Here is a 14254-nt window from a genome sequence, read left to right on the forward strand (position 1 = left end):
GAATCCACTTGGAGGACCTCAGCCAAAGCGTGCTGCTCCATATGACTGAGAAGCTTGGCTATAAGAACAGCGATGTCATCAACACTGTGCTCTCAAACAGGGCAAGTCACACACTTGCTATCTATTTTCTTCTTAATAAGAAGCTGGAGCGCTACCTGGCAAGCCTTAGAGTAAGTACTGCATGATACTGATTCTTTGGACAAGCAGGTGAGAGGGTAAAACAAATGCTTAGAAGTTTCTCAAGGCATTACCCAGTTACCAATTCTGGGTACCAGAATTACCATTACCCATTACCAATTATGTCATAGTAACCATGAAATGGAGGTATTCCTTGCAAACTAAAAGCATTATTTCAAATAATAATTCCTCAAGTTACTGAGATAACTGCTTATAGGCTTTACATCTCATGAGAAGTATTTCCAGAGAAGTGCATTAGTTTTCCATGGAAAACTAGTGATATGTTTGCCATCCTGGGATTGGCTATTGTGCAGTTAGTGCCTAATGTATATGCAGTCTAGCCCACTTGATTTGGCAAATGTTCTCCCAGACCATTTTCTCCCTTGTTTAGCATTGCTCTCCGTAAAATCCATGCCCTTCAGTGCCTGTGCTAATGGTGCACTGCTGCCCATCTCACCTAGATGAGAGCCCTGAAGGGAACACCGCTGAGAGCCTGCAGTACCCTGTGCTTACCTCCCTCTGCTGTGGGACTGCTCTGTGTGTGGCTGAAGGGAACAGTCACCTTGCCACATCATCCCTTCTTCCACATCCGGGGCAAGTGAGCTCCCTAGTTGTGTTTTGCGTCACACTTGGTCAAGTGTTAGGATGGGCAAAGCACACAAAGGCAACCTGCACTCCCTTTTCCCATGGCCTCTCCACACAACTGTCTGTGTTCAGGTGAGGAGTCTTAAACAGTTAAGAGTATGTAGGCTCCTACATCACCTAATCAGTAGAGTGGGCTTTTTTCATTATGAAATGCTTTTTTCCTCTGAGAAATCATCCATGATTACTTTTTCTTCTGACAACAGCTTCTTAGTTTTCTGTCTTTTCATTTCTCATAACAAGTATGTTTAAATGATGGCATCAATGGTGTTTAGAATGTAATTGATCGTATTCAACATCTCCATAAGTTGACGCGACTCTACTGAATACCAAGAGTGGACATCGTCCATTAAGCAGTAGCTAAACATCAGTTTTCTCTAATTATCTTACATACTTTGATTTTCTGTGCTCCTCTCTCCACAGAAATCTGAAGTCCAGGACAATATTTGCCACAAGAACCAGCTATACCAGATTGACAAGTACAAGGCAAATAAAGACTCCTATGAGGTAAAGCTCATTAAAGCTTCTTAAGGTATTTGAAAAGCAGGCTGAATTTGAGGATCCCCAGCAACTGGGATTAAGACAATGAGTTTCTGGAACTGCGAGGGAAAAAAAACCATCTACGCAGAACAATTCTCTCAGTTTCTTTTTGAAAGAAAAAAAGTAGCTGCCCCCTGGAGTGGAAGTTTAAAGATGACTTTCATCTTTCATGAGGAAAAGAAATCCTCTGTTTAGCATAGTAAAACAAAACTTCTTCAGGGGGCCCTTTAGTTTCCTTCTGAGGTGCAAGTTGCTATAGAAGACCATATCTTCATTGTTTTGAGTCTAAAGACCTTGGTGGTGCATGACAGTGACTGCCAGGATTCACCTTCTACAATAGTTTGGTGTAGATCTGCATAGCAGAGTGCACCTACCTGGCAGAGCCCAGGCTTAACTAACTACTAGAAACAGTAAAACTATATTAGCAGAAAGCTCTGCCCGAGTGAATATTTTGCTTCCCAGCAGAACTGTTGGAGAACTGGCCCACTGTGTTGTGAGGGACTTCCTTTGACCAGAGCAAAGACTGAGCTGGGTTACCATTCACTCTGTCTGTCTCCAGTCTTCTTGCCCACAATAGAGAAGGTAGTTTATATTAAAGGAACCCTCTCCTGTCTGGATTTTTTGTTCCCTGGATGTTTCTTGGTGAAGCACTGAAGTTATAAGGGTTGTGTGAACTATACGAGTTGTATCTGACAACATAAACAGCAGTGTTCCTGAGGAGCTTGCTATTCTTCAGTGCTGGATTGATGATTTAGTTGCAGGGACAGATTTGTTTCATAGCTGGTTTTGTTTATTTTAAAGCCTGCTAGCAAATTTAATAGAAAAGCTGAGTCGCAAGCCAGATGGAAATATCAGGGCAAAACACTTTTACCATTCTTTTCTTACATAAATTGAAACCACCTTACTTAAAATGTATCAGCACTGGGTAGATTCAGTGAATATCATATTTCAAAATGCCCTGTGGCAGTGTGCTTCAAACTGCTGCAGGCCAATGTCCCCTCAGAACACAGGCATGTCCCCAGAGGTTGTGATGCAGGCATTGCACAGTGCATCCTGACCCTGCCAGACTCAGACTCCTCCAGCTGCCAGTGCTGCCTCCCAGCACAGTGCCCAAGAGCCCCAGGAGTACTCTGCATAGCATACAGGCACTGGCTTACTGCTTCTGCATCCATGCTGCATGTTGAGAAGTCTGCAGCAAGGCCTGTGTGAGCACCTGCACAGAGCTAGTGTGCATAACTAGTAATGGTGTGACTCAGTGACCCTAGTTTTGCTTGTATGCATGTATGAAGGCTCTCTCCTGCACTTGGAGTTAGTCCCAAGGTAGATATTTAGAGGATGAGAATGTGTCTTTTCTTTCTTCAAATAGTTACCTTAATGCAACTGCATTACAGACGCTGTGATAATAATACAGTATAATCTCTTTCTACTTGGGCACAGCTGAATATAAAGCATTTTGATATTGCTTTAGCTGTATTTACATGAGGGGATTGTATAACACCAGGACAGTTAAAGTGGCACGCTTGGGTGAATGCAAGCCCTGAGATGCTCCTGCTGCTTGCAGCTGTGGTAGACGTCTGCTAAAATGCCTTCAGGAGGATGAATGGAAGTGTCTGGATTGTGCCCTTGGGATCAGCAGGTGCTGTTGGAGCTCAGTATGACAGAATTCATAGGCTGGGAGGTATTCATGATCTGTGGTCAGGGTCCCCCTGCCATCCTCTGTGCCCAGCCTGAAAGTGGGAGGCCACGGTCCCCAGACAGATAACCCCAAGGCAGCATGGCTGTGTGTTGCCATGGCAATTCCAGGAGAGAGGTGGTCAGGCACAGCAGAAGCAGCTGACTGTGTTTCTTCCACCTCCCTCTGTCATGTGAAATGAGGATGTTTTGTGGGCCAGGGCCGGCTGCCAGCAGCACTGATTGTTGCTGGGCCATGCAGTGTGCCACATGGGCAGGGGACAGGCCCAGCCCACCTGTCCCTTCAGTGTCCTAAACCGCGTGGTAGCACTGGTGTGCCAGGGCTGGAGTGCTGAGAGTTGCTCTCAGGGCTAAACATCCATGTGGCTTTGCAGGCTGGCCTTATTTTAGCACTTGGGGCAGTTGGGCAGGGTCTTTTTTTGCTGCAGAGGCCACAGGTGGTGAGCAGTCATTCCTGCAGCAAACCCAGGGACCAGTGTTGAGGATCCCTGCTTTCTCTAGACAAGCCAGTGGACTCAGGCTCAAGGAATTTGTGATTTTAAGAACTTATATCATCCTCCTATCACAATACTAGGCATGGCCAAAGCAAATACCCGTTATCTTCCTTTCAAGTCCATTGCTGGGACTAGTGTGGATTTTAAGGTCGAGGTCAGGACAGGAAATAGCAGAGGCTGATGTAATGCTGAACCTATTCAAGTATAACATACCGGCACAACCCTTTCATTGTACAGCAGCATGCCATTGCATGGCTGCTTATAGCACGGTGAGGAGTAAACTTGTATAAACTCCCCCAAAGGAACACTTCCTTTCCTTCTTAAAATATAATAGCATGTGGAAACTTGGGAGTTTAGGATTTTCATTGTTCCCTCTCCTATAACCATCATCAAAGAGAAGGAGTTTTAGTAAATTTAAAAAATAAAACCATTTACAGCGTTCTTCTGGGGTATAGTAATCCATTGCTAATTGCTGGATGTGTGAATTTGCTCTTTTATCAGTGCTTCAATTGTACAACACAACTGTGCTGCTGCTGCTAGTAAAACATTTCAGCAGTGTAAAAACAAAGTCATGGGCATGTGGAACATAGAATCATAGAATGATTAAGTTTGGAAAAGACCTCTAAGGTCGTTCAGTCCACCCACCAGCCCACTCCCACCATGTCCACTGCCCACATCCCTCAGTGCCACATCCACACGGCTCTTGAACACCTCCAGGGACTCCACCACCTCCCTGGGCAGCCTGTGCCACTGCAGCACTGCTCTTGCTGAGAAGAAATTGTTCCTAATACCCAACCTAAACCTCCCCTGGCACAACTTGAGGTCATTCCCTCTCATCCTATGGCTATTACCTGGGAGAAGAGTCTGACACCCACCTTGCTACAACCTCCTTCCAGGTGGTTGTAGAGAGCGATAAAACCTCCCCTCAGCCTTCTCTTCTCCAGACAAACACCTTCTCCAATGTATTTCATAGCAGAGCAGTTAGGAGTTCTGGCTTGGCACTTGCACCATTAGGCTAGAGGGCTAATGTCCTGCATGCTGACAGATGCTGCGTCTACCAAGATACAGATTCTTTCCTCACCTACCCAAATAGCAGAAAGCTGTTAAACAATTTTGAGAGACTCCTTTAGGCTTTACGTAGTCACCACTCAGTTTCACCCACTTAAAAAAAAAATAGTATGTGATAGAACCTGGTCTCTGCTGAACTTGGCAGCAGAGTCTTGCAGCCTTGGGAGAAAAAATAGTTTGGTGAGCTCCAAATTAAATGAGGAGCTTCCACTGACTTTATTGTTGTAGTCTGTTGTTCACACGGCGTTATTATTATTACTGCTATTGTTGTTATTACTGTTGTTACTGCTTCATCAACATTAGTAGTGACTGTGCTCGCCAAAATGCTGTCTGGGACTGATCAGATGTGGTGTTATTTCAAGCACAACACAGGCACGGAGGAATAAATGCTCTGTCACTGGCATAGCTATGGCCTCTAAAGGCAAGGGGAAGGACATCAGGCTGACCAGGAGGTGTAACACAAGGAAAGCGATGGCCAATCTACAAAGTGTTGTTTTATTCTGTAGAAGAATTAGCCATCCTGAGCCGGCTAAGGGAAAAGCAATTGGAGGAAATAAGGGATGTATGGAGAGAAGGCTGGGAGACAATGAGTCTGTGATAGTACACCAAGAGGAAGAAGACAGTGAGGAGCTCCCAAAGGTGTCCCTGGTTCTCTCTCTCTCATGTCACCTCACAGCTTCTGTAATAAAACTTAACATCTGAACATCTTCCTGAAGGTCTTCCTGCTGATTCTGTGACTTCTGAAAGGTCAAAGATTAATGAGCCCAGCAGTGCCAAACACTATCTGTGCAGAAGGCCTGATTCTGTCTGAGGTGGCAGTGATCAAGATGAGCTCTTCCTTCTTATTTCCCTCTTATGTGTCTTAACACATTTCCTGAGTTATTTAGTGGGCAATAATAATAATAATAGTCTTCTGCATCCTTCTTTCCCTCTGTTACACACACATACATGTTACTTTCCATCACACAGATGCCCCTCTAAAAAAATAACCCCAAAGCAACCAAAACAAAAGTCGCACTGCTCTCAGATTCATGTTTAAAACCACATGACACACATTTCTTCAAGAGAGGTGGGAGACTGTTGAAGTCTTTGAGTGACAGCAAAATACAAGCCACAGATTTGGATGTCTGGGTTTTAGTAATATCAGACTTTGGGCTCCCTCTGGAATCAGTGATGACTAAAGAGTGTTGTGCAGATTACACAATCGGGTGATTCCTGCTGAAAAATATACAATAAATTTCAGCTGTAAAACAATCAGATCCACTGCTGATCTGGGTGGTAGGGCTTAATGCTCAGCTTTCTCCCATCCACAGGTGCAGTCATGAAATCACAGAATCATAGAATCACTAAGGTTGGAAAGACCACTAAGATCATCCAGTCCAACCATCAGCCCATGCCTGGGACTGCTATAGCCCTTGTCCTCCAGTGCCACATCCACACGGCTCTTGAACACCTCCAGGGACGGTGACTGCACCACCTCCCTGGGCAGCCTGTGCCACTGCAGCACTGCTCTTGCTGAGAAGAAATTGTTCCTAATAACCAACCTGAACCTCCCTGGCACAACCTGAGGCTGTTGCTTCTGATCCTATTACAGTTATGTGGGAGAAGAGGCTGCTGAATTACAGAATTATAGATACACAGAATCAGAGCTCGGGGATGTGAAGCAAAGGCCGCGTTCCTCGGGATATTGTGCAGACAGAAGATGAATGACTCAAAGAGTTTAAACTACTTTAAAGTTCTGCAGATCACCTTTGGAAATGCTAGAGGAAGTGCAATAAAGAGAAATCAAAGGCCTTTTGTGTGTGTGTGTGTGTTGAAATGGGCAGACAGATTTCAAATCTGAATGAGCATTAATCTGTGTGTACCTTGCTTGAACAAAGTATCCTAGCACAAATGGCCTCTGAGGACAGGCTTGATTTTCTGATCATGTCAAACAGATCAGAGGAGAATACGACTTGGAAGATGCAGTTATTTTGAGTAGTCAGGATAAATTCCTTGTATATATTTTGTTTTTAATTCGTCTTCAGTAAGCGGTGTATCTCTGGGGGGCTTAGGACATTTGAACTTCCTTCAGTAAACCAGATTGTTCTTGTTTGTTTTACAACCTAAAGGACAAAAAACTCAGAAAACAAGAAAAGAAAGGGGAGATTCTTCACCGTCAGCTCCCAAAGAAAACTGAGAAAAGTCCAGTTTCATATAGACAGCCTTCTTCCTGTCTTATCTCACAGATACAGAACACCAAGGCTCTGCTGAGGGACCGAAAAGCTACCAAGGCTGGAGGTGCTGAGAAAGGTCAGTGGGAGAAGTGTTGTTGTGCCTATGGGCATGTGCCTTCCTGTGCTGGCATGGGCCTGTGTAGTGCCGATGTCTTGTGTGGTATGTGGTTGTGTGTAAATAGTGCTCGTGTTTGCTGCTTGCTCTAGATGTGGTTATGTGAAGGAGGATGGAATCGTGTAATCAAACATTGAACATAACATCCTGGGGAAACCATGGCACATTGGCACTTTGAAAGCATCAACAGCCACCCAAGATTAGTGGATCTGATCTTGGCCTCTGGGGAGAAGAAGTGGCAGCAGCTGGTGGTGGAGAAAGGGGAGTTGGGCAGGCAAGAGGAAATGTGACAGGGACTGCTGAACACTGGCAACGAAAGGAAGAGGAAGAGCTTTAACAGGAAAAGATGAGACAGCCATAAGGGAAAAAATCACTGCTGATGCAGGGGAGGAGGTGGCCTGGGGAGGGCTGGGTGGGACCTGCTCCAAGGGTGGCAGGGTGAAGAAGGTAGGGGAAGAGCAGCCAGTGTGAAAAACAGGGCAGCAAGAGCATGTGGCTAGGGGGGATGCAGTGCGGGGTAGGAAGGGGATGTAGCTGTTGATCAAGGGAGGTAACTACAAAGCCATGCAGAGAAATCTAGTGACTTATAATGCTGAGTGTGGTGCCAGGAGGTTGTTTAGAGGCACAGGGGACAGTAAGCAGTTGTTTTTTCTCCTTGGCTTCTACTTGCTTTTTGAAGTGAAATCCGAAAATCATTCAGGTCTCAACTAAAGCGTTTTTCTGCTTATGGAAATTGTGTTTTGATGTTTATTTCATCAAGTGGTCAAGTAATTTTGGCCAGTTTTGGAAGTAAATATGTCCAATTAATCCTGATCCACCCTTCCCAAGCAACTCACAACACAAGTGATTTCATGCCATACATCCATTGAGGCCTCAACCTCTGCCAAGACCATCCCTTTTGAAAGAAACACATGTGAGGTTTGTGGCTATGACCCGATGTCCAAAGTCTTGCATTATTTTTTTATCCCTTTTAGATAGTTTGAGACTGGAAGAAGTCACAGACAGTAATAAGCTGCCAGTCCGCTCTTCTTTCAATTAGGAGCAATCTAACAAAGCTGGCTGCTTGGCGAGCGTTTCCTAAACGCAGCAAAATGTACTGTGTTTTTTTTCTCACAACTAGCTTGGCGTGAGTGATTGCCAACATTCTGTAGAAACTGAACAGATCTTCTGCATGGGCTGTTTTGTATTACTGGGCCAAATCCTGGAAAGATTGTTCCATTTATATTCAGTCCTTGCTCGGGGAAGATTGTCGTTGAAGTCAGTGCAGCAAATCTGTTCCAACTGTAACAGCCTGAATCTGGTCAATGCAGTTACTCCATATTTTACACGTGTGAAACTAAGAACAGATTTTATTCCAAAACGCAAGTAGAGACATTAGGAATTAACTCCCTGTTGACCCGTATGTCTGTAGGTGTGTCAAGGAGTACAGTAAGCAGACCCATGTAAAACTATGCAAAGAAATGTGACATTGCCTTAGAGGATATGATTAATACAAACAGCTGAAAACATCCATGGTTTCCTATTTCATGTCCTTGTCTTACTTTAAATGCATTTGAGGAAGGAGGCAGATAAGTTACCCATGGTCAGCAGCGTAAGTATCAAATAGAAGTCAAGGAATCGGGTTCTTTGGTGCTGTGTTGTGTGCATCCCTAAGACCATTTGGTTGAGCTGGTGCATGTGCCATGCTGTTATGCAGTCTATGAAAGACGATGCCTGCCATGAAGTAGAGAAGGCGATGCTCTTGAATGCCATTTGCTCTTCTGGTTCCTTTTCTGGTTGCTTTCAGACTCCACCAGTGGGCTGAGCCCCTTCCACGAGCCCTTGGCGACCAAGGCTGGCTTCATCACCTCCAGCTCCCTGGAGTACCTGGAGGCCCAACAGCCACTGCCCAGGACCCCCCGACTCCTGAAGAGACAGGAGTCCCCCCAGCAGGAGTTAGCGCGGGGTGGGGGCCGGGCCAAAGACTCTCCCCTCATCCTGAACATTGTGCACTCCTTCGAGTCCGTCGACAGAGAGGACCAGACAGACCAGGTCTCCCCCTCCCACCAGTACAAGATTTTAGGCTCGCCGATGAATTTTCCTTCCAAAAGCTCAAGTGAAAGGACACTGTCCCCGCTTTTCCAGCCGGGAAGTACATCCCCCATCCACCCCAACCAGGTCTCTTTCACATATGAAGAGAAAGCATATCCTGCCAAGGAAGAAGCCGTGTCTCCTACACAGCTGGTTTCCAACAACCCATTGGGCAGCCCCAACTGTGTTAAAAGCAGGGGCAGGTTCCCCATGATGGGGATCGGACAGATGCTGCGGAAGAGGAACCAGACAATGCAGTCGGTGGGCGACAAACCACTGGAAGCACGGATGCCTCAGCTGCAGCAGATGAGCCCCACGCAGATCACGTTCAATGCAGATGCTGTCAGCGGCCAGTGTTAGTCTGGCAGGCCAGGATTTGTATTGCTGTTGTCTGGGACCCAGCCTGTTTTGTTTTTAAAAAGAAGGGAAAGCCACAGGCACGTCACCATCTCTACCTAACGCAGTGCAGTGGTCCAATGTAGAAAATCTGAGGTCCACTTGTAAGGAAGGGGTTGTCCTATGTATTAAAGTGAAAAGAAGAGTGCTCTGCTTGTGCTGTTAAGAAGTATTAGCATTAGGCATCAGACTGTACAGTAGAACATGTCTTGAAAGATCCATGTCAATATGTATTTTCACTGCTCAAAGTCTCATATTGCAGTAAAGTTAATTGGAAGAGCAACGAGCATTACCAGTGTGATTCATCAAGGTGATCAGTGTGATGCTGTGAGTGCTGGTGCCAGCTGGGGCCATGGTAAGGCTACCCATGCTCCTTCTGTCTGTGCCAGGCAGTACACTGTCCTGTTACAGGCATCATTCAAGGGGGAAAAACTTGAAATGCCATTTCCAAAGTCAGCTTGGTAAAATGCACTGCCAGGGAGATGAAGTTTGTAGAAGCTTGAATCAAGACATGCATGATCTAAACATTCAGAATAACTGGGACTAATAAGAGTCAAAGCAGATCTTACTGTTTATTACATAAAGTAGCCAGTAATGGCATCATTTGTTCCTAAAGAAAATGATAACTCAATCATGCCATTCAGAAGGAACACGATTGTTCAGAAACAAAGCTCATCACATGACAATTAACCGCACTGAAGGCCTGTTCCTTTCATGTAAGGGGTTTACAAGTGGATGCTTTAGTCAGCGATCCCCACTGCAATATGCTGTGTTTAGGCAATCCGATCACCTCCAATTCTTGTAGCTGTACTAGTTCCACTCCTGTGCGCAGGTTTGCGTTAGCCCCTGTTGTAGTGACACAGCACCTGAAGGCTTTTCTGAGAGACTGCAGTGAGTTGAAGCGACTCATAAAGAACACACAAACCTATACCAATGCCGTTTATACTACGAGATCAGTTATGCGGTGGTTACCAAAAATGTGGAATTGCTATGAGCTGTGAAGATTAAGTTTCTTAAAAAGCAACATGTTCTGCATACTGGTCTTCTTTTTCCAAGTAAATGATCTGAGAGCCTGGCAACGTTTTTGGTTCTGTTTTTGTGTTCACACCATTTCCTATAAACTAGAAGATTTAGCCAAAGACTGCACTTTTGTTTTGTCTGTAATGTGCTTGCATATGTGTTTGTGTACATGGGACATCTCAGCAAAGCTCATACTAATCTAGTTCCCCCATAGGCGCCCCACTGCTGCCCATCCATTTCATGTCATTCCACAAACAAGGCAGTGGAAGCATTGCCCTGCCATTGGGGCTGCTGGCTAATAGAAGGATTTTGCATCAGATTGTCATAGAATCACAGAATCACAGAATGGTTTGGGTTTGAGAGGACCTCAGAGCCCATGCTGCCCCACCCCCTGCTGTGGACAGGGCTGCCCCCCACCAACTCAGGCTGCCCAGGGCCCCATCCGACCTGGTCTTGAACACCTCCAGGGATGGGGAACCACAGCTTCTATGGGCGGCTGTGCCAGCGCTTCACCGGCCTCTGAGGAAACAATTTCTTCCTAATATCTCACTTAAATTTCCTAAATTTCATCAGTAGGAACCCAAGCAATTTTTATTTTTTTTTTTTTTACCAGTGTTATTGGAAATGTTTTTGGGGTCCGTTTTGCTTTGATTTCTGTACAAATGTGAGGAGTTTCCTTTCTTTGACAAGTCTTCCATCCAGTTTCATGAGGTGGGGAAGAGCCACCAGAGGCAGGTGGAAAGGTCCCTAGCAGAGCCCATAGCTCAGCAGACATTGCCAGTTCTCAGTATAGCTTAGGCTGTGCATCAAAATCTGCTGGGGGAAAAAAAAAAGGAAAGGTCACCCATCCAGATACTGACAGAACACGTAATTGGACTGCTCAGTACTCTGAGTGCTTGCTAGCAAACCCAGCAGCGTGTGACTGCCCAGGGCTTCCCTTCTTATCTCTGCAGATAGGACCATCACCGCAGCCTCGAAGCTGCCCATCATTCAGCGCAGGGGTGTCCAAATGCTTCTGACTGTACGCCTCAGTGTGGTGAAGGCACCACTTTGGTCACAAGCCAACTGTAAAGTGATACACATGGAAACCTCAACGTATTAACAAAGACCTGAAATACAGTGGCTCATTTTTAGGTGGAAAAATGCCATCTTCTATTGGTACAGAGCACCCATGTCTCGCAGGGGTCCATTACAGCTCTTCCTTTTGTTTAAGAACACTGAAGTGTTCTCTTTTCCTTCACACCAAGAACGTGTTTGTGCTGCAGAGCTGGTGAGCAGAGGCAACGGCAACACCGCCACACGTGTGCATCAGACCTGTGCACCCCCACAGATGGCAGGTACTGACTGGAACTACAAACTCAGGTTTATTTGGGACCCAATAAAAGGTTGGGGCAGGCAGGAAAAAGACGTGTATTTTTGTGAAAACTCAGTAAATACGTGTAAGAATCAGAATGAAAATAGAAATGTTAAATCTTTTGTTATATTTATAGAGAATATATGAGTACTACACTGCTAAAACATAAATGTGTATCCAGATTAGACAGTAGCTATGTACAGTCCAACTGCAGTGGCCATGTAAGGGACTTCTTGAAATACAGTAGTGGAAATTCCAGGGGGAAAAAATGTATTTGTTATCAATATTAAATATACATACTTTTTGAACAAGATTGCCATGGAGTGATGACTTTGTTTGCCAGGTCACCGTGTGGCAAGGAACATCTGACAAAACAACCAGCAGAACAGTGAGGTGGTGGGAATTACTAGTACCCTTACCTTCACCCAGCAAAGGCTGTTCCTTTGCAAGGGACCACTGACTTGCCTACAAGCCCTAAAAGGCTGGTGTTAGCACAGGGTTAGATTTCCCTTGCTTTACACGAGCGCTTTGCATGTAGTGCATCTTGTCTCTGTTAATTATCCAAACTCCATTTGCCACCACTGCAGGCAGATAGGCATCTCTAGTTCTCCCTTCCTTAAAACAGGGATTTGAAATAGGGGAAATGAATGGCTCCCCACTCTCAGTTGCCACTCAGTTATGAGAGAGGAAATAGAGTTGGCCACTTCAGAAAAAAACTGAGCTCTTAGGCAGCGAGGCGAGTCCCACGGATAGGAATTCACACTGATTCAAGCAAAGGAATTTGCTGATCAGCCTTCTGCATTTCGGGAGTAAATCGTTCCAGTTGTAGGAACCAAGCCCGTGAGGAGCCTGTTTGGTAGATCTGAAAACAGGCCTTACGCTTCAGGTCATCCCCTGGGGGAAAGAGAGCATAGCTGAGCTTTTGGGTGCAAGGTGGAAGCACTGGAGCTTATGGAGACTTTTTGAGGTGCTGTTTATGCCCAGAACCCAATGGAAACAGAGGACCAGTGGTGAAGTGCTTGAAGAGTTGTTTGCACTTTACATCACTTGACATTTGCAACAAAATCCCTCTGTAACTGCAGAATGATGGAGTCAGGTCTCCGAGCGACTTCTAAGCCCAGTACACCTGTAAGAAGTTTTGCCAGTGCCAGCCTGGGCACATACCTGGCTGATACGCTTCCAGGCTTTGCTTATCAAGGAGCAAACAGAAATTTCAGGAAAGCTGTTTTTGTGTAGAGTAACTCCAAGTCTGCCTGCCTATTCCATTCTTGTTCAGCATTCTGTGCACTTCCCTTTTTGTTCTCCCCCACATGCCTTCCAGAGCACAATGAAACCACAAGGTGCAGAACCACTGCCTGTGTTTCCTATTAAAAAGTTATCACAGCTCTGCGAAACAAGAGCCATAAATCACTTGCGTGCAAAAATACAACCATGTGGCAAAATCATTCCTTGGTGTGCCTTCCCACTGCCTTTCAGCAAGCTCCCTATCCCCTGATCTGCATCCAAGGTGGCCTCCCGTAGGAACACTATGGGAGGAAACTGGGAGATGGCTCAGCTGGAGGTCCTCACTGCTCATCCCTTTGGAGGGGAGGGAGTATGCTATCTGAATCATAGAACCATTGAATCATTAAGGCTGGAAAAGACCTCTAAGATCACCCAGTGCAACCATCAGCCCACCCCCATCATGCCCACTGCCCACATCCCTCAGTGCCACATCCACACGGCTCTTGAACACCTCCAGGGATGGTGACTGCACCACCTCCCTGGGCAGCCTGTGCCACTGCAGCACCACATTTGCAGCAGGTTTCTCTCAAATGAGCTTCTTGAGCACTCATTCCTAAGACACAGGCAGGCATCAGCATGTGTTTCCTGGGACCTAACTGCATTACATGTACTTGTCTTTCATGAAGATGGCTTGCAGATGTGTACAGGGGGAAGCTGGCTTACATCAGTTTGAGTCTTTTAAATATTCAGCATCAAATGAAGCTCGTAACGTGATGCCTTCCATTATTCAGTTACAAGTAATGAGCTGCTGTTAGAAAAAAAAAAAGGGTGTTGAGGCTGAGCCTAAAATAGAACTTGGAGTTCACCTGAACCTCCTTGTGGTTTGGCTGCTGATGCTGGGCAGCAAAATACCTGAGAGAAGAACCAAGAAGAGGCGTATCAGTTAAAGGCAAAGTGCTAACCCTGATTCAGAATTTTGGTTAATACTCTGAAAAAAGGACTATTGCATTTTTATCATCTTGAAGAAACTTTTAAATTCAGGTTGGTAGGGATTGCATTCCTAACCAATGTAAAAATCCCCCAATTCACTGTATTTCGTGCTACCTGTAAAGATGAAATTGCAGAATCATTGAATCACCCAGGTTTGAACAGACCTCCAAGATCACCCAGCCCAAATGTCCACATGCCACCGACTGACATTTCACCACTAAACCATGTCCCTTGGCACAACAAATAATATACAGTC

At 45.5% G+C, this 14254-nt stretch overlaps 1 protein-coding gene across 5 annotated transcripts in view; it reads left to right on the forward strand.

The window, feature by feature from the left end:
* Positions 1-12090, forward strand: part of HUNK (hormonally up-regulated Neu-associated kinase) — a 56226-nt gene extending 44136 nt beyond the window's left edge. For 3 of the 5 annotated variants that reach the window (XM_072357552.1, XM_072357542.1, XM_072357533.1), the window contains exons 7-10: positions 2-170; positions 1243-1326; positions 6725-6905; positions 8731-12084. In XM_072357552.1, coding sequence (XP_072213653.1) covers positions 2-170; positions 1243-1326; positions 6725-6905; positions 8731-9374 — 1078 coding nt within the window. In that variant the 3' untranslated portion in view covers positions 9375-12084. Of the gene's footprint in view, position 1; positions 171-1242; positions 1327-6724; positions 6906-8730 lie in introns of all 5 variants that reach the window. The other 2 variants (XM_072357523.1, XM_072357563.1) reach the window with 2 other exon arrangements.
* The last annotated feature ends 2164 nt before the right edge of the window (positions 12091-14254 follow it).

This window comes from Excalfactoria chinensis, chromosome 1 (genome assembly GCF_039878825.1).
Source record: "Excalfactoria chinensis isolate bCotChi1 chromosome 1, bCotChi1.hap2, whole genome shotgun sequence".
Taxonomy (NCBI): Eukaryota; Metazoa; Chordata; class Aves; order Galliformes; family Phasianidae; genus Excalfactoria; species Excalfactoria chinensis.